This window comes from Pinus tabuliformis, chromosome 5_2 (assembly GCF_031772625.1).
Source record: "Pinus tabuliformis cultivar Carrire ecotype Pingquan chromosome 5_2, CPIR1, whole genome shotgun sequence".
Lineage (NCBI taxonomy): Eukaryota > Viridiplantae > Streptophyta > Pinopsida > Pinales > Pinaceae > Pinus > Pinus tabuliformis.
In genome coordinates, this window is record NC_142306.1 from 168,211,139 (window position 1) to 168,227,137 (window position 15,999).

The window sequence follows — 15,999 nt, forward strand, 5'->3', positions numbered from 1 at the left end:
AGCCAGCCACTTGGAAAATCTCAATGGTACTATTATCTTTGCTTCAAAAAACTTTTTGATCTTCTTTTCAATTAATGGTAAAAACAATGGATTTATCCTTCTCAGTTTTTGCTTGAAAGGTTTTTCATTTTCTTTTATTGGTATGGTATGTTGAATAACATTTGGATCATAGCTTTTCAAATCAGCATAACTCCATGCAAAAATATCTACATATTTCTTCATCAAAACTAGATATTTTTGTTTTTCCTCAAGAGAAAGAAATTTGGACAACTTGACATTCTTTGGATTTTCTGCAGTACCAAGATTATAAGTCTCAACCTCCTCATCATCAGATTTCATCTTTGGATTTTGGGCCACATCATTCTGGTCAAATAACTTCTCAAGAGGAATTAGTCCCTTTGGAATACAATTGTTTTTGAGCTGAACAACTTCAGTATTGGCTTTTGTTTCAACAAATATGTTTTGCTAGTCAACTTGAATAGATTCAAATTCTTCTTTCAATTCCAAGAAATTTCTGACTTGCTGATCATTATCACACACTTGCTAGTTTATTATGTTATCAGGTATAGAAGGTCTATGCCTAATTTCAACTTTATATTTATTGCTGGAATGAATTGAAATTGAAAATAAACTTGTTGAAACAGCCAAAGAATCTGCAACACTGTTCTATTCTTTAGGCTTGATGGTGAAATTATACTCTTCAAAATTTTCCAGTAATTCAAGAATCATATTTCTGTATGCTCTCATTCTAACATCTTTGGTTTTATAGGTGTTGTTAACTTGTTTGATGATTATTTCAGAATCACCAAAAACATATATTTTCTTTGCACCTAAATTCTTCAAGACTTCTAAACCCAAAACCAATGCTTCATATTCTGCCATATTATTTGTGCAATCAAAATTGAGTTTATAAGAGAAAAACTTACTTTCATCTCCCAGGCTAATTATCCATATTCCTGCACCAGCTCCATCTCTTCCTACAACACCATCAAAGCTCATGTGCCACCACCCTTTCCTATCAATTTCTTCAACTTGCTGCTCCTTTTGCATGCTAATTTTTTGTGTTGTTGGTGATTTCATTGAGGAGTATGGATGAGCCAAATTCAATCCCCATTGCATATACTGGAAAGTTTTTAGGTTTTTCTTTGCTGCTAACCATATATGCCATCCTAGACTCTCTGTATAATCTCCTTTGTTCACCAAAAACCGAGATAGTAGCATAGGACATATCCATTTGAATGATTTCTTTGACTTTGGCAACCCATGATCTTGATAGAAACATGCTAAACTTTGGTGGAATATCAATCAAAATAATATCCATCAATATAGTCTTAGCAGGAATTTGACTTAAAGAAACAACCACATCTTTGATTATACCTATACATTTCACTGTTTTTGAATAAAATGAAAACAAGTCCTTGTATGGCCTGGTTATGTCTAAACCCAATCTTTCCATGATGAACTTAGGCATTAAGTTGTGTGATGCCCCTGAATCTAACATAGAATTATGTATTATCATGTCATGGATGTTTAAACTCACATAGAAAGGTGGTAGCTCTTCATTCTTCTCATCTTCTGCTCTAGGCCCTAGGAACAAAGTAGGATGATCTTCATGCAAATTCAAAATATCAGATGATCCAACTTCAACATTAAGCATTCTAACAATTTTCTTTCTGTATTCTGTAACTCTTATTATTTCTCCAAAGGGGACAACAATCTTTATATTTGAGATTTCATTCTCCAAGTTGAAAATTGGTTGTCTTCTCAACTTCCTTTGCAGGGGTTTCTTTCTTTTGTCCTACAACCTTTGGAGCATCTTGCTTAAGCTGATTTTTATTTGCAACTACATGAACATTTCTATTTCTCAAATTATACTAATTTTGCATATCTAGAATAGCATGCTGATAGCCTTCTAAGTATTTTGATTGTGGCTTAGTTTCATCACCATGCAAGTCATAATAAGACTCATCATGTTCTTCTTTTGTTAAAAACATTCCTTTCTCATCTTCATCCAAACAATGAATGGTATCTTCTCAGACTTTTGGTGGAATTTCCTTGTCATCTACTAGGTTTTGATGGAAAGGAGGCCTAACTTGTTGGTTAGCCTGATTCCTCTGTTCTCTTTGCCTCTATTGGATTTTAACCCTTCTGAATTTTGGATTTCTAACTTGTGTCTCAGGTTATGCAACAGGAGGATTATTTCCAAGGGCTAATCTATCCACGAGTCTTTCCATTGTTCTCATCATGGTATCAAATTTAATATCAGAAGAGGTGGAAGGCTGTTTTTGCTCATTTAGCTTTTCTTTAGCCATGTTAGATCTTTTTGATGCAACGATATTAACTTCCACTTTTACAACATCATTTTGCATGTCAACTAAGGTAACAAATTCTCTCTCTCTTAGTAGGATGGAAAACTCATAATCAAAGGCTTCAACATAGTGTAATTGAGCAGATCCTGGGGAGGCTTAATGTGAGTAGGAATGGAATTGTAGACTTTATTGAATATTTTTGAAAAATCTTGCACTGGTTCCTGGTTGGCCTTCTTCAAATTATTATATTCAGTCAAGGCTTGTACATGATTTAATTTACTTCCCCATTTTCTGAAGAAGACATCTTCTAATTCATTCCAATCATGTAAACTCCCAGGGGTTAAAGATTTGAACCATTTTTTCACCTCACCAATGAAACTCTGTACAAACAATCTCATTTTAACATCTTCATAATCTACCTCTTCTAGGTCTATAAAGTCATTGAACTGGTCAACATGTTGTTCTGCAATTATCCCCTCCTCACTTCCAAAAGTTTTTATTCTAGTGGAGTACCCTTGAGGTAAGTCATGAAGTACAACTGGTAAAACAAGAGGAGCATATCTAGCAAGGGCTGCCATAGCAGAAATACTAGCAGAAATTCCAACATGAGGGGTAAAAATGAAACTAGTAGGGGTAGTGATGAAAGCAGATGTACTCGAAGGGGCTTGAGTGACAGAGACTTTTGTTTTCAAAGTAAAGGTACTTCTTTCAGGTAAAGGGAAACCAATTTCTTTTCTTGACAAAATTTCAAAAGGATCAAATTCTTTTAGTTTCTCTAAAGACTCTTGTTCAAGTGACAATTCTGATGCAACAATTTCCCAAAACCTATCTTTAACTTATTTTGGAACCTAAAAAGTAGAATCTAACCCTAGTTTTGGTAAATCATTCTCTGATTTAGATCTGAGTAATATAAGATCATAGTCTTCATCAAATCCAATACCTTCAATATCTTGAATATTTCCAGAGGGTAATGAGGTAGATCTTAAGAGAAATGAAGTACTTGATTTTGATGAGCTAACATCTTTTTTGAGAATTTTTTCTGGATCATCAACTATTTCTGGTGGATTAGGGTCTGGATTGCTCCTCGTATGAATCTTCTTAGAAGCCACCTTTAAGTTGAAAGTACCAGTGGAGTCACCAAGGTAGAAATGTAGCCTTGAACAATATGATCTCCTGCTACCTTCAAGAGCTCAACTTTTGAAATGAAACATCCAGGATGATATAACCTTTAGACTCCCCACAAACGCACCAAATTGTTATCACTCATCTGGGACAGGTTGGATTGTATCAAACTTCAACCAAATGTAACTATTTCAAGCCAAATTTAGATTGGAAGTTAGACCTTCCAATCTGAGAGGGCTTTCTCAAAATGTTTATAAAATGACTTGTGATAAACTCAAAATTCAGATGACTAACTATGATCTCTTTTTGTGATTTTTGTAGGTGAAGAAAAATGCGATAACTGCCACCATTGGGTATGGGGTCAAATTAAAACAAAAAAAATGATCAACAACAATGTTTAATGGAAGCTGAGGCATCTATGGATTTAAAATTGATACAACTGAACACCCACAATGGTACACAATAAATGAATGCAATTGGAGCTGTATGACATATTTCCATGTAATTAAGAGACTATGTAAAACTAATAACAAAAAAATAAAAACTCATAAAAGCCATAATAAGAATCTCATGTACAATAACAAAGTGTTGTAGATTTTCTATTACAAGAACAAAATATTATAGAAGGTTAGTTTCTCAGATTCCAAATCAACCCCTCTTAGATTCGGAAATCTACTTATTTATAGAGAAAGATCTCTTTACATATCTTGCCACCTGGGCCATATTCAATTGACAACTATGAGATCTAATCCTATCTAATTAATAAAACTTTGAGCCTTTATAGGAATTTTTGTTACAAAAGAGTCTGAATATAAATGGGAGTCATATGGATTATTGCAATAATTTAAAGCACGACACTGTATTGGTGGAAACTTGAACATATGGCTCTTTGAATCTGCTGTGCTATTTGCTATTGAAATGTGCTGAAATTGCCATCACTGTTCCACTATGTCTTGGCCCTGTTTTCTTGCTGTCTCTTTAATGACCATGCTGCTGAAGAAACACTGAAAAATGCTTTTGCTGTCTCATGAAGCGGAAGCATTCGTTGATATGGGCCGTCGATCAATCTAGAAATCCCATTGTGGTCTGCGTTTATGAAGGAAAGCAGGAAATCCACTTCTCTCATAACTGTTTATATAGGATGGGCTACATGGCATCCGACGATTGGAGGGAATGAACATACTATCAGGACATGAGTGGGCGTCCATGGCTGAATTGACACATTGTAGATGGAGGCCAAGAGCTGACATGAAGGCGGGATCAGGATCGTTGGTGGGAAGTGATATGTAGAAGGAGCTACGTGGCAATAGGGGAGTGGAGGTGAAGCGGAAGTGGAGGGTGACTTGAAGCGAAAGTGGAGGGTGATGTGAAGCAGAATTATGGGTTATAGTGGGAGTGGGGAAAACCACTTTTAGAGGGGGGTCAGAGCAGTTTATGGTATTAGAGGGGGGGTCCGAAATCACAAGGGAAGGACACGTAGCGGTGGGAAAAATGCTTTTCGGATCCCCCCTGTCATTAAAGAGAAACATAGTGGAGGAGGGGGGGGGGGTCAAAAAGGCTTTAGAGTCGTCAGATGGAAAGCTGATGGTGATCAAAAGTGTGGAAATGTGTAGTGTTTAACCATGGGTGGAATCAACATCTTATAGATTGTGTTTTATTCCATTTCGCGTCCGGGAGTGGGTTTCGGTTTATTGCATCGGGGGTAATGATGGTAGGAGTTTGGAAAAACAAAGGGAAAATAAAATGGGTTATTATAGATAACATGTGGGATAGTTTTGCTCATACTCATTCAACTTCCACTGATCATAGCATACCACCTATCTATCCTGCATAAGGACTCCACCAAATCCTCTCTTGCAAGCATCTGTGCATACTACAAACTCTTTGTCTAGATCTGCAATCTTTAACACTAGTGCATGTGTCAGCAAATTCTTGAGATGCTCGAAGCTAGGCTCACACTCCTCTGCCCATTCAAACTTTTTACCTTTCCTTTGCAATGATGTGATAGGATAATAAATATGTGAGAAGTTCCTGATGAACCTCCTATAGTAGCCTACCAAACCCATGAATGATCTCACTTCATCCACATTCTTAGGAGCTACCCACCCATGATGGCCCTTATCTTTTCGAGATCCACTGCAATGCCCTCCTTGGAGACAACATGCCCCAAGTAGTGTACCTCAGTTTGAAAGAAACTACACTTGGTGAGCTTAGAATACAACTGATGCTCTCTCAACAACCTCAACATTGCTACTAAATGCTCAACGTGCTCTTTCTCATTTTCACAAATACCAATAAATCATCAATGAACACAATAACAAACTTATCCAAGTACGAACGCAACACACTATTGCTCAAGCACATAAAAGTAGCTGGAGCATTAGTCAATCCAAATGGAACTACAACAAATTCATAATGTCCATACTTGGTTTGGAAAGTTGTCTTGTAAATGTCCTCTTTTTTGATGCATACCTGATGATATCCAGATCTTAGATCAATCTTCGAGAACACTACTTCTCCCTTCAGCTAATTGAACAAGTCATCAATCTTCGATAATGGATCTCTGTTCTTGATGGTAACTTTGTTCAACTTCTTGTATTCAATGCATAATCTAAGAGTACCATATTTCTTCTTCACAAACAATACCGGTGCGTCTCATGGTGATACACTTGGCCTAATGTATCCCTTGTCCAACATTTCCTTCAACCGTAATTTTAACTCAACCAACTTAGGCTTGCTCATCCTTTAAGGTGCTTTTGGTGCTGGAGCTGCCCCTGGCACTAACTCAATAGAAAATTCTACCTCCCTGTGAGGTGGAAACTCTGTAATGTCTTCAGGAAATACATCCTTAAACTACCATAAAACTGGGTACCTTCTCAACACATCTATATCCTCAACTTCCTTACCCTTATCATTAGAAATGTGCACTACAAATAACTTACACTATTTTCTGCGACTGCGCTTTGCTTGCATAGTTGTCTTCATGCTAACTAACGTGGATTTCTTCTTACCCTGCAAGACTCTTGATTCCCCATTGTCATCAACACACTCAATGGTTTTTTCATAAAAATATATCTTTTTCCTATGAAGATACAACCAATCCATGCCCAACAATATATTGTATGATCCCAACAGTAATACATTCAAATGTGCCGCGGTAGGCATACCATTCAAATAAAATGCACAAGCTCTTACCCAATGATGAACTTGCTTCTTCATACCTGTAGCCAACTACACTAATCAAGAATTTGCATGCAATTCCTTACTCAAACCACACATATCCACCAAGTCAGGACTAACATAGTTATAATTATATCCAGGATCAATTAAAATATAAATAACTTGATCACAAAGCTTACTTTCCATCTCAATGATAGATGTCTGATTCTCTGTCTATTTGTTATCTAATGTTGCATAAATACGAGGGATACTCTGACCAACATCCCCAACAATCTGTGCCTCATGCACACTATATATCTTAGGCCTACCACTCTAGTACTCTGGATAGTCTCTCCTGCAATGATCTCCTCCACAAGTCCAACACCGCACATGATCCTTATTATACTCCTCGGTTCGGTGTCCCTGTCCTCTATCTGATGCATTGAACCTCTTAGGTGGTCTCCTTGTTACCCGAATCCTGAGGTCTTGCTCGCTTCTTGTCCCATTTTCATTTGTTCTTTGCATTACCTCTCTAGTCTGGCTTAGTCTCAAACCTGTGCTTCGATTGTTCATAGCAATGTCTTAGCTTCTGGATGGCCTCCTCTAATGATTTAGGCTCATTGAACTTGATTCTGTCTTTGAATGCAACTGGTAATACACTAGTGAACATCTAAATCTTGGCCTTTTCCTTTGTGAGGTAAGGCACATACCTCAGTTACTCCAAGAGTCTGTTAGTGTACTCATCATCTGTCATGGATTTCATCTTTAGCTCATAAAATTCCTTCGCCCTGCCATCAAATCATCTCTCCGACAAATACTTCTTCTTGAATAGCCATTCAAACTCACCCCAAGTCAGATTCTCTTCATGGATACATCTGACATTCTTCACATCTTCCCACCAAATGTATGATTTACCTTTGAGATTGAATATAGCCACTCTAGTTTTCATGTTTTCTAAATAGTCATGCAATCTGAAGAATTTCCTCATGCCAACAACCATGCCTCTGCATCCTACAGTTTCTTCATCTCTCCATCAAATGTCGGTGACTTTTCTTTCTTAAACTCATCTGAAAAATATCCCCTATCACTCCTCCTGTAAGGATGATAATGATGCTAATCATGATGCCTATTTGAATCAAAACTAGAATAATACTTGTGTCTATCCTGTCTCCTATCCGGAGTGTCCAAAAATCTGCCATCTCTGACCGTGTCATCTCTGTCCGACCCGTGACCTCCATGCGACCTACTGCCATATGCCTCGTTAGTTCTATCTTCCTGATCATAGTTGATCCGGCATGGTACCTAACACTACAAATATGACAAAATCTAAAGTATCACTGCATTTACCTTTGCTTGTTTCTCCTATGCCTGCACGATTATGTCATTATTTGCCTTACAAATCCTTATTTCGTCTATTAAGATTCTCAGTGTAACTTCCAAACCAGAAGAGTTCCCAAGACCATACTGCTCTTCAAATTCATAGGGAAAGTCTTTGTAGTCAACCATCTTGCTAGCCTTTATATATTTCTTTGTGCAAGGTATATCATGTTAGCTAAACCAAATCACAATAAACCAACGTACCTTAGTATAGCTTGGGGAGGATACCTTGTCTGCAAGATCAACAAATCAGCGTGATACATGTATAACATAATCATGACAACATACAGAAACCTCATACATAAGCATATGAACATGCAATCATCATTCTAACTAGGGTCCAGTCATCAATGCATGACCTTAACAACAACACACACCACGACCTCATGCATGACAACAACCACTACATCATTGTACACTTGACCACATGCAAACATGAACATACATAAGAAATACGTAACCAACTACACATATGCATAAGCACATATGATCAAGCATGAATGAATGATACTTGAAATCAAACCTACAAGAATGATACATGTAACTAAGCATACAAGAATGTAACCAAACATGCAAGAATGTAAACAATCATACTACAATGATACATGTAAGAGACATAAATCGACATGTAACCATTCATACACTCACGCTGCTGCAGTCCACAACAAAAACCTCAAGTTTCACATGACGACATCACTACCACCATGATCAACATCATGCAAATGCAACGAGCACATGGAATGCAAGTGTGAGAGACACACATGCAACTGACATACATGCATGACCAACACATAGCCCATCCAATGTGAGGGGTGAACCATGCTCTGATACCAATCTGTAACACCCTCCTCCCACATCTACTCAAGAAACCGACCAGTTAGGGTAAACATGTGATGAGAGGCCACTATGATATGATTCGACCTCCTAAGTCCCGTTAAGGAAGTGGAATCGACGGAAACACACCATAAAAACCTTCAACATCAGCTTCAGGACCCTCAGGAACCAATCCAACACTTTAGACAACTTGCTCTTGGGTCCCACTAAGCTTTTGGACAACTTAAGCCTCAGTTGCTCTCATGCTATAGGCACGACAGCATCCAAAAACCCATAGTCGCTCTCACAAGATTTCTTGCCAGCGTCTAGAGACTCATTTAGTCAGTGCTATGACAACGTTCCCAGGATTTGAGCCACTTTTTCATGCCTAGAGCCTAGGTCATTGCCTAGAATTGAACCATCTCTTCAGATTAGTAAAATAACATGGAAATGGTAGTACTAAAGAAAATACTTGTTTAAGACTTTGATTGAGAAACTACTATCCATGATAGGTGTTTCGTCAAACATATCATGAATATGTAATCTACAAGTGTAAAGAATAGTTCTGAGCATAAAGGTCTCATACTTAGCTGCGAATCGATGAGAACCATTGATGCCTCAACACATCAACTACAGTCATTCCATCCAGTAGGTCATACATACATTCAATTACAAGTAAAAACATGATGAAAGCTATACATATCTGTTGTCATAAAACACATACATAACCAACATAATAATAGCAGAAATACTAATGAAAGTACAACCATATAGACCACATATAATCCATTAAAATACTCATAGAAATACAAGGAGAAATAACCTTTTGATTAATGATTCAAAATCCAAACCCGAGATGGGACTTCCACGTTCCACTGGACAGTAGAATGGCTGAGCCAAATCTCTCTTCAACCATTCACCCTTGTGCCACATTCCAAGCATGAACGTGGGATCTCACAGAACACATCAATCAAAACTCATCCAGGGCTTCCAGAGGCCATCCACCTCAACTCATCAAACAATGATTCCACCTCACGGTCGGAAATAAAAAAACCATCATCAGATTGGTCTCTATCGGGCCAACCATCCAGGGCTCCAAAGCATTTGTTCCAACCAAGGATCCAGGACTAGTAACTCAACCCACCGTTGTCGCCAGGCTCGAGAGCACTTGTCCAACTAAGGCTCTAGGACTAGTAACTCAACCCACCAAGTGTAGTAGATATGATATGCAAATATATGAAAATAGAAAATATGCCCAGAAATAACAAGATTGAAATATGTAAATGCTTCTCTTTATTAATCAAAACCCTTGAGGTATGGTAACACCATACAATCACTCTTTAAGGAAGGAGAACACTTCACAAGATATATGCTTGCCAATACAATAATCCTTGACATCTCTCAATGGGGAGTCTCTAGCCTCTATACAGGCTTCATACATACAATACCATAGGTCATTAACATTGGTCTCTCAATACCATATATCTAATACAATGGGCTTCTCACATTATTCCTAACTACTTGTGATTCCTTACATGATGCAAGTTAACCACTTTATTTATTAAATATGGCCCATCACATTATTACATTATTCCCTTGGGTACCTCCCTTTGTACCCCATAATATCCCCCCTAGGTATACTACATTCCACCCCCCTTAAACATGTTTCATCCCTGAAACATAAGAAGAACACAAATAATAAGATATACTCAAAAGTGTAGTCCATTGGTACCATGCACGTGCATCTAGCCATCCCAGAGACAGGTGATTACTTGATCTAGCTTGTGCCTCGCTCACTTGAGATGAGAGTTGATCCTAACGGTTCCTTTGTGTTGATGTGCAGTGGGTGGATTGTCGCACCTTTCTATCTGTCATGAAGGGGTTGTTGTCCATGTTGCTAATTCGTTGCCATCTTGTTGGATTTTTTGTTGTTGGGTGATGTGGGTGGTGATACGCTGAAGTTTTAACCAATGGTGTATGTTTCTTTAATTCACCACCTAATGGAGCTTGATTGGTATCTGCTACATGTTGTGGCTCTTGCAATTGTTTCTTATCTTCCAGTATTACTTCAACCACAAAATCTTCATATGATGTATCAGTACTTGCAACATTTTATGCTTCAGCCTCTTTGAACTCTACCTGTTTATGATAAAAATATCCTATAATATAGTTTTCTTTTTTTATGCTAGAGCTTCGGGAATTTCTTCTGCACATTAATATTGATAGTACCAACAAATTCCATCTAAGGGTATCCCAAAACAACATCCACATTAGCCATATCTAAAGCATAAAATTCAGAATGCAATACATACTTGTCCATAGAAATCTTCAAAGCTTTATAAACTTGAATATCCTCATTATAAATCTGTGTGTTTTCAATGTGTTCTGTTGGAACTTGCAAATTTTTTTCCAAATTAACATTGATAAAATTATGCTTGCAACTAGGATTTATAGAAACAATGATTTTCTCCTTCTGAATACATCCATGAACCTGTAATAAGGAGATACCATCAAAAAATAACCCCTTACGTGTCTCATTCTCATGTTTTCTATCATGAGACCATTTTTTTAAAAGGACTTCTATTTTTTCATGAGGAATTTGCCACACTGAATCGTCAAGTGAGTACCGCCATTTGGCAGCCTCATATTTTATATTAAATAGTAGGAAACTTATCCATTTTTTTTGGATCGAGACTTGTGATATTTTATAAATTCTTCAATAGTGGGACCATCATCACGTCCTGTAAAAATCATCTCAGTAGAAGCCATGAAGTAGAATGAGGGTTTTGAAAAACAAATTACCTACTTTATGTGGCAAATTTAAAAGGGCCACAACTCGATCAATATGGATCAGAATCTTTATTATAGTTGTTTTTGGAAATGGAACGACCATTTTTCATCTTCCTATGAGATAGAAATCCTGATCTGGGCACTCTGAAACTCAGGTTCGCGATGCAACTGTCTTTTCATCACAAAAATTTCTGAAAATAATAACTGATTTTAAATCAGCGATATCTCCCTCATTCGAACTCCGATTTGGCCGATTATTTTTATTTAAAATTGAGTGATTTTTCAAGAGGATCTCATATTTGCAATTATTTTCCCAAAATTCCCCACAAAATTGTAAAATTTTATTGGAGATCCGCCGTCCACGAATTGTCGTCAGAAAAATTTCTACAACACAACTGATTTTAAATCAGCAATATCTCCCTCATCCGGACTCCGATTCAAATGAAATTTATTTATTTATTTTTCGAACGAATTTTTATTTTATTTATTTATTATTATTATTATTATTTTTAATTTTTAATTTTAATTTATTTTAATTTTAATTTTTTTTTTTTTTTTTTTTTTTTTTTTTTTTTTTCGAATGAATTTATTTATTTTATTTTATTTTATTTTTTTTGGGTATTTTTCCGCAAATTATCCAGATATTCTATTTTTTTTTTTGTGAATTTACCACCAAAAGTTTTAGATCTAATCTGCAAACTCGCCACCCCAAAAAAAATTATGCAAAAATAATAAAAAAAACTTTCCGCTTTGCCCAAGAAAGTGTTGTGATACCACTTATAGTAGATATTATCTGTAAATATATGAAAATAGAAAATATGCTCATAAATAACAAGACCGAAATATATAAATGCTTCTCTTTATTAATCAAAACCCTTGAGGTAGGGCAACACCATACAATCACTCCTTAAGGAATGAGAACACTCTACAAGCCATATGCTTTCCAATACAATAACCCTTGACATCTCTCAATGGGGAGTCTGTAGCCTCTATATAGACTTCATACATACAATACCATGGGTAATTACCATAGGTCTCTCAATACCATATATCTAATACAATGTTCTTATCACATTATTCTTAACTACTTGTGGTCCCTTACATGATGCGGGTTAACCACTTTATTTATTAACTATGGTCCATCACATTATTACATTATTCCCTTGAGTACCTCCCTCTATACCCCATGATATCCCCCTTAGGTATACTACACCAAGGGTTCAAGAGCATTTTTCCAACCAAGGCTATGAGACTAGTAACTCAACCCAATCTGTTACAAGGCTCCAAAGCATTTGTCCAACCAAGGCTCAAGGAACTAGTAACTCAACCCAAGCTAAGGAAACATGAGAACCAACTAAAAACTCAACAAGGAAATAAAACCACAATCACCATGGCTATCTAGGAAGTAGCAAGGCTAGGAAATCCACTATCAATCTAGGCAATCATCCAGGCCAATGACAAATCACAACCAATAATCCACATGCATGTGCCATGCATGCCAAAACTAGTGAAGAAATCATACATGCAACTCGGTACGTGCAAGAAAACCTGAAGTAGATACTGATCCCCATGCCTTCTTGCACTTTCCTTCTCTTCCTTTGCCTTCTTGCTCTATGAATCCAAGTATGCCACACCCTCCAAGAGTGCTCCAAGAAAACTCTAAGTCTCCAAGAGTATGAGAGAAAGAGAGAATAACGAGAGAGCTCCAAAATTGAATTGACAAAAGGTTATCAACTAATCCTCATAAGCCTTTTTATGAATGAGACCTCTATTTTCTTGAATTTCCATTATTTTCCTTCAATTTCTTCCACACATGCAACTGTGACCTTTCACCTCATTTTTATCATAATTTCCATTATGATCATAAATAAATGTGCCAAAAATTCCGTTTTATCTTTCCAAAGCCTAAAACATTGCCTTGGCCAAGTTACTTAGCCATAGAAAATCACAAGTGATCCCCTTCACTAGGATTTTGCCCAGCATTCAACTTGGAATAATTGTCCCACCATCCGTGGTTGTTATTTTGCCTTCATCAAATTTTATTACATGGAATTTTCACAAGGGATGTTACAAGAAAGTGATTATACTTTTGAAATAAAATAGTTTGCAGAGAATCATGTAAACAAGTTTTTTTATTTTGTTTTGTTTTGTTGTTGTAATTAATCCGAGGGAAATCTTGGCAGACCCACCTATATAGGGATCAAATCTCGCTGGCCAAACCAATCAGAGCCTAACTTCAATGGCTTAAAAGAGAATTGACCCTGTGACCTCCCAATGATAAGGTGCTTTAGCAACAGGACATCGATCAATTGAGCTAACCCTTGGGGCATGTAAACAAGTTATTAATTATGATTAGGTGTTAAGTGCTAAATTTATTTATTTATTTATTATCATTACATTAATTAGTTACTTTATAGCTTACTTTATATATATATATATATATATATATATATATATATATATATATATATATATATATATATATATATATATATATATATATATATATAGAGAGAGAGAGAGAGAGAGAGAGAGAGAGAGAGGTTTCCCCATTAAATAAGTTTTTTGTTCATGACTTTATCACTTAATTTAGGTGTGGCATCATTAAAGAGTCAATTTTTATGATTTTTTTAGCTAGTTGATATAATATTTGATATTAGAGTGGACGATCCTTGGTTTGTTCCTTTTGTTAGCGCTTGAAATTTCACCTCAGGCTGAGAAAGGTAAACCTCAAGGCAACATCAAACCACTTAGCCTCGTAGCTAGCCCTACGGGGCAGGAGAGGGCTCTCTCCAATCTATCTCAGCAAAAGGTCTTCAAAGGGCTGAGATGACTTTAAAAGAAACTGATTTTAGGCTAGTAAATTGATAAAAAAAGATTTTTAATAAATGATGGGGTTTTTCTGGGCTGCATGGGGTAAAGAAACAGCTTGAACAGAGAAATGTAATCAAAACACAGATTATCTCCTGAGGCAAGGTAGGCAAGAAATTTAACACCAAATTTAGATTAAATGAGATGGCAAGACTGCTGAGGAGCTGACAAGGGCATAGAAGATGAATCCTTGTCAAACAGAAGAAAACATTGAATATTGAACAAACTTAAAGGCAGAGCATACAAATGATGAATTCTACCTTAACACTTCATTTGTTCAATTAGAAATGATCATGAAGTGAAATGAAACATAACAGATCACATATGAAACACAAGAAAAACTTATGCTAAATTATCATACCACAGGAATCTCAGAAGTCAGAGCTGTATTTTCATTAAACTCTCTGCCAAAAACTGTACATGGTAAGCTCTCTATTCTCCAGCACTCAGAACTCTTCCCTTCACACTCTTACAAGTGAATTTTTAATACAATAAATAAAATGCTGCTAAGGGAAAAACAAATCGACCCCAAAACAGGGGCGCTGTTTCGCCTGCAATTATAAAAATGGCAAAGAGCGTTTCCATCTATTCTAAAATAGAACAGCGTTACATTTTCTGTGGCCAATGAAGACAGAATCTAGAACATAGACCCTTTGATTTTGCAACTGTAGTCAAAAATAGATCATCGGTTCCTATTTTTCTGCTAAGACAGGTGTCTTTGTTTAAATATAGGCGTTTTAGTCTATGACTGTTCGCTCTCCCGTTGAATGAAACCAATTTTTAAATAAAGCTGATCCTTGAAGCACATTTTGATAGGAGAAAATCACTACAGGTCAATGCCCAGCTACATTCCCTGCCAAGAGGTGTTGAATGGTTTAAAGCATTGAAAGAAACTAATTTAGATTTGCTACAATTCGAGGAATTCAGACAACTAATCTCCACAGGACCGAAATATTTCACTCTGCATCGTTCTTGTCTCTGGTATTGCGATCCTCACTGATTTCTTCCAAATCCTCTCTAAGGACTCGCAATTGCCTTCAAACACCATCTCACCACTTCGCCACACTCTAAGCCTTGCAGTTTTTGAAATGCGACCATCAATTACTCGACAGCCAGCAATCTTTGCATCATCACCTTTAGCTTTGCTCCTTCCTTAAGACGGACGCCACCAGCTCCAGTCTTTGCAACTCGCTCAGAACCAGCTAAATCAACCAAATTTAGAACAGAAACTCTCACAGTATCCTTGTTATATGAACTTCCATCTAACTCTGCATCCTTGTCTCTGCTTTCAATAACCATCCGAAAAATCGCATGAGACCTGCTACTACGTACATTCATGTTTGTCTCTCCATCATGTCGGTGTGCTTCTCCCAGGCCAATGAGATCAAAAACTTGATCTGGGGTGTTCACACTTTCCTCTCTTAGACCTGCAACAAATATGCCACGCTCTAAGTTTTCATGGACTTGGAGTTTCTTGTTCTCTGGAGCAAGGAGGTCATTGATCTCTTCATTATAAATTTCCAGATAGGAAACTCGAATTAAGAATTCTCGATCAGAT

The 15,999-nt window shown here is 36.8% G+C and overlaps 1 protein-coding gene across 1 annotated transcript; it reads right to left on the minus strand.

Moving 5' to 3' along the window:
• Window positions 1–666: 666 nt before the first annotated feature.
• LOC149158085 (uncharacterized) lies at window positions 667–1,050 on the minus strand. The gene has a single exon (XM_089433873.1). It carries the CDS (start codon window positions 1,048–1,050, stop codon window positions 667–669), a length of 384 nt encoding a protein of 127 aa, XP_089289999.1.
• Window positions 1,051–15,999: the final 14,949 nt, after the last annotated feature.